The sequence below is a fragment of the Acanthisitta chloris genome, unplaced genomic scaffold (genome assembly GCF_000695815.1).
Source record: "Acanthisitta chloris isolate BGI_N310 unplaced genomic scaffold, ASM69581v1 scaffold30170, whole genome shotgun sequence".
In the NCBI taxonomy this organism is placed as follows: domain Eukaryota; kingdom Metazoa; phylum Chordata; class Aves; order Passeriformes; family Acanthisittidae; genus Acanthisitta; species Acanthisitta chloris.
Genome location: NW_008651551.1, coordinates 10,527 through 15,296, shown reverse-complemented (window position 1 = coordinate 15,296; position 4,770 = coordinate 10,527). Strand labels below are relative to the sequence as shown.

Genomic DNA, 4,770 nt, shown 5'->3' with positions numbered 1-4,770 from the left:
GTACCATTGTCTACAGGCTGCAGAGGTTGCTGTTAATCAATCATAGGCAGCTGGAATTTCCCTGTACACCTCAGTTTTTATCCAAGAAACTATCAGAAAAGACACACTGAACATCACCAGTTCTAACTCCAGCTTTTAATTTTCACTTAAGTCAATAATCTATTGTTAAAATAAACCCAAATCCAGAGATTGAGGACAGCAGCAACCCCTGCCTAGTATACTAAGTTCAACAAAGAAGGGACCACATCATCTCTATTTCCAAACCTTTCTGCTCTCAGGTTTCCTTGGAGATCCTGAGTTTTATGCAATCCCTGTCACACAGAGTATATTTAATTTTTTAAAATACTTTTACAGTGAGCTCTGGAATTGGCAATTTGCCAGAAAGCTGCAACATGTGGATGCAGAGATGAGCTCCACCAAGCACTACTGATGTATGTTTTTGTCCCCTTGGAAGGAAGGAACTGTTCCCTTAAGATCTGACAGAGGGAACAGCCCCTCGCTTTTCACCACACCTTATTGCAGCCCAGCCCAGCACACAGGTGTTCAGCTACAACAGAGGCAGGATTAGCTAATGCTTAGTTATTAGATACTAATTATAATAATTAATTGAATTAATCAAGCTGTTCAGGCAGAGTGATATACTCCATTGCATCCACACTGGGTCAAGGGATAGGGGCACTTCAGATCACAGCAATCACCTACTCAACACCCTGCACTTCCCATCCACTGTGATCTGAACAGGGTGACCAAAACACCTCAGAACTGGCCAAACTCTTTACACTATTGTGTCACTGTGACAAAAGGCGTGCAACCACTTTACTTTCTGCATCCAGAGGCACTCGGTGCTGCACTGAGTACTGTAACCCCCACTGTACACTTCACTCTGCCAACTTATTGTCCTTAAGGACCAAACTCAACAACCTCAAAGAAACCACAAAGACCTCAACAGCATGGTTCAGGGACCAGCTAGCATCCTCCTGGAAAGGAGGAAGGCAAAGCCAGGTCACTGGGTGACTGGGGAAGGATCCCCATCCCGTGACAACATGACAGGCTGGCACTGAGGACACCACCACGTAAGTCTCTTAAAGCCACCTGAGGGTCCAAGAGTTCCCTTCATCACTGGATGCCCAAGGGGACACTGGTCCTTCTGGTAGATCTGGGGGTGCAGCCTTTGGCCACGCAGCTTGCTATGCAGCCAGTCAGAGCTGAACTGAATGGCACAGTCGAGCAGATGCTCCAGATCCGAGAGAGCCAGGAGAGAGCCTTCTGTCAATGGATGGATCTTGGCCAGGTACAAGATCTCATTCTTAATGATATTTCCTGTAAAGGACAAGTATTGAAGAGACATAGATATTTCTAATCAAGATAATGCAGACCTCTGGCTCCAATCTGTGACTTCTGCCTCAAGGATCACAGCTAGCAATGTCATCCCCTGTATCAGAGGTGGCATACAAATAGTAGACTTGGAGCTGGGGTTGGACTGAAAGACGTTCTCTTCCCTCTACCCTTGAAGCAGACCTTGAAAATGACCAAATCCCCTCAGCTGGATCAACCAGAAGCCACAAGGTGAAGAAGTAAAACTCTCAGACATGCAGCTCTGGATGTGCAGACATCCCACCCACCTTCCTCCATTTCTTGTTCTGCCACTGTTCCCCAGAACTCACCCAGCCCTGAAAAATATCTTTGGTCTAAGAGGGTGTAGCAGATGGGATGGGGTGCACGGAGGGCATCCAGTGCTCGGCCACGGTGGAACTCCGTGGACAGGATGTCAGAAGCAGGATCAGCCCGTGGAGAAGAGCACCAGCACATTCGGCAGTTGTAGAAAACGAGGAAGCCTTCACTCTCAAAGTGAAGAACCAGCCTGGAAGAAGCAGAGGAGTTGAGTGGTCTCATCAGAAACATCCCTCAACCATTTGTTAAGTTATGCACCAGGCCTCCCTTAATGATTTCAGCCGCAGAACTTGGTGAACCCACGTGACTTGAGGGCAGTTGTTTATTCTGCCATCCTGTGGCCCCTAAATCACCAAGGGCTCAGGAAACCAATGCCAAAAGTAGCACTCAAAACTGTCTAAAAATACTGGTATAGAAATAAAGCAATCCTTCAAAATCATAGAATCACTGAATGGTTTGGGTTGGAAGCAGCCTCTAAAAGATCATCTAGTTCCAACCCCCCTGCCAGGGACAGGGAAATCTTCCACTAGACCAGTTTGCTCCAAGCTCCATCTAACCTGGCCTGGAACCCTTCCAGGAATAGTGCAGCCATAGCTTCTCTGGACAACCTGTTCTCACTTCCAGTGGGACTTAGGACGCAGACTGTAGCCACGTTTTCAAAGCAGTGCTGCTTTCAACAGCATCTCTCCAGCCTGTGACTCCAGCTGCTCTAGATGTATGCTATTTACTCAAGGCTTTTTTTAAACACATAATTGGGAGGAACTGGCATTTTTAGGGCATGATTCAGTCTGGCAACCGAAATGTTCTCTCTGAGATAAAAATCTGAATGGGGCTGGCACTATGATCCCCAGGCTGGCAGGCAAAGCTCACTGCACATCCCCTGGTTGAACACACCCCACAGCCACTCATGCCATCTCTTGTGCCTACTTGCCATAGGAATTATGAGAGAATATCAAGGTTAAGAGCATCCACACACAAATTTAGTTTGAGACAGAAGAGCACCTCTCCAGAACGAGAGGCAGGGAGAGATGATTCCCTGAAATACCTGGGTGCAGGGTCCTTCCAGTCCCCCCTCTTGTTGGCTTTGTTTGCTCTTGAGAACTCATTTGCCCGGACGCTGCCAAACAAGCCAAAGTGGAAGCGCAACCAGTTGCTTGGACCCTCTGCTGCATCTGAGGCTTCAGATCTTGAGTGCTGGAGCTCCTGCAGCTCCTCATCCTGGGGATATGGAGCAGAAAGCTGTTCTTGCCCTCCCTGGGCAAGAGAACATGCCCCACTAGCAGCCTCTCTTTGCAGCACTTTTTCATCTGCAGTTGGTCCTAAGGGACCTTCAGTTGCCACAAATGCCAGGTACAAGTTCTTCCCATGAACCTGAGAAAAGAGGTGGTATGTACTGTTGATCCATATAGGATCACAGAATCCTAGAATTCTAGAAGGGACATTAAAGATCACCTAGTTCCAACCCACCTGCTATAAGCAGGGACACCTTCCACTAGACCAGGTTGCTCACACCTGGCCTTGAACACTTACAGGGATATAACATCTGGCTGTTTCCATACCAGTCACTGTTCTCCACAACCTCTTTTAGAGGGCACATCACCCCACCCTGAACACTGGAGCCATTAGCGTCCAAACCATTCCCATCAGAGCTGCTGTCATTCTCACAGCATCCCTTGTCTATATGAAGCACAAGGTGGTCAGATGCTATTCCCAGAGGCTCCAATCAGGCCAAAGAGACACACCATAACAGCCCCTCAGGGTTCTGAAATCTGTCACCACTGCTTCTCATTTGCCTCCCTACTTGGTGCTGGCCTTAAGTGTGTCATACTAGGGTGACCTAACTCAAGAGTGACTCTGAAGACACAGGACAGCCACAACTAACTTTTAAGCAGCTCACATCTGTGCCCCAGATCACGTTATCTTATCATCAGATTAGCATTTGGCCAGTCAGGTCCAAATCATCATCTGAGGGATGTCAGGCTAGTGAAGTCCCCAGAAGGAGTGACCCAGTGTGACTTATCTCACAAGTACCCACAACAGAGACATCTCAGCCTAGCCAGGTGAAAGCCTGAGGGAAACATTCTCAGATTCTCCATTTTCTGTGACCCAGATGCAGGACAATGGTGGTTTACCTCAGACTTGTCACAGATCAGTAAGTTCATCTTTAGTTCAGCTCACCTGGGAGTCCTGGAGCCTTAGGGCATTCAGGGCATTCACATTGATCTTCCGGCTGTTTCCCCCCACCTTAGTCACCACTTGTCCCACAAAAGGGGAGGTCAGCAGCTGAAACTTCCTCACTGATGGGCCCTCTGGCATCTCCAACAGCTGTTGAGGGATTAGCAGGTCCTTCTCACACTTGGTGCCCTAGACTTGAAGGGAAGTTGCAACTGAGAAATACACAAAACCAGTCAGAGACTGAGCTTGACACAATCTCTTCAAGTCCCTGTGGCAAAGTCCATGAAGATAAATAGGCTTCTTTCAGGCCCAGGGAGGTGGAGGAGTTCCCATCCTTGGGGATATTAATAATTTAATCAAACACAGCTCAGAACAACCTGCTCTAATGGTAGTTTTTCACCCCACAAGCAGAAATGTGGCCTGGGGATCTCAAGAAGTCTTTTTTTTCCTAGGGTAGCAAGAAGGTTTCCCTGCCCATAGCAGGGCGTTTGGAACTAGATGATCTTTAAGGTCCCTCACAACCTAAACCATTCTATGGTCCTGTGATGAATGGCCCAGAACCAGCATAGGCCAGTAAGCCATCTTTTTCCTGATATAGCCACCATGGAAAGTGCTGCTCCCTGATCAGCACTGGAATTTGCTCATCCCTGCCCCTTGCTTTACCCAGTGATTGCCCCACTGACTGCAAGAGCACAAAACCAGTTAGTGAGCATTCCTACACTCTACTAGCAGCATCTGGGATCAGAAGACTCTGGATGAGGGGGAGATGAAGCAGCACCATCCTACAGCATCCTGTAGCTCCCTCCAGGAAGTTACACCAGTACGTAAGGAGTTATTTCTGGCATGAAATCCCAGTCACTTGCAGTTCTGACTCCTGCCAAGACTGGCTGTACAAGAAAGCAGACTCCAGGACAAGAAAAGGAC

General features: G+C 48.0%; 1 protein-coding gene across 1 annotated transcript; it reads right to left on the bottom strand.

Moving 5' to 3' along the window:
* Positions 1–1,003: 1,003 nt before the first annotated feature.
* On the bottom strand, positions 1,004–3,987 carry NEIL2 (nei endonuclease VIII-like 2 (E. coli)). The gene is made up of 4 exons (XM_009073828.1): positions 3,850–3,987; positions 2,717–3,042; positions 1,665–1,861; positions 1,004–1,320 (listed from the first exon to the last, which is right to left on the bottom strand). The coding sequence occupies exons 1-4, from the start codon at positions 3,985–3,987 to the stop codon at positions 1,004–1,006; spliced, it is 978 nt and encodes a 325-aa protein (XP_009072076.1).
* Positions 3,988–4,770: the final 783 nt, after the last annotated feature.

Coding starts and splice junctions, on each gene's coding strand:
- NEIL2 (XM_009073828.1), bottom strand. CDS start 3,987: ATGCCAGAGGGCCCATCAGTGAGGAAGTTTCAGCTGCTGACCTCCCCT. Junction 1,862..2,716: donor TGGAAGGACCCTGCACCCAG/GTATTTCAGGGA, acceptor TGCTTCTTCCAG/GCTGGTTCTTCACTTTGAGA. Junction 1,321..1,664: donor AAGATATTTTTCAGGGCTGG/GTGAGTTCTGGG, acceptor TGTCCTTTACAG/GAAATATCATTAAGAATGAG.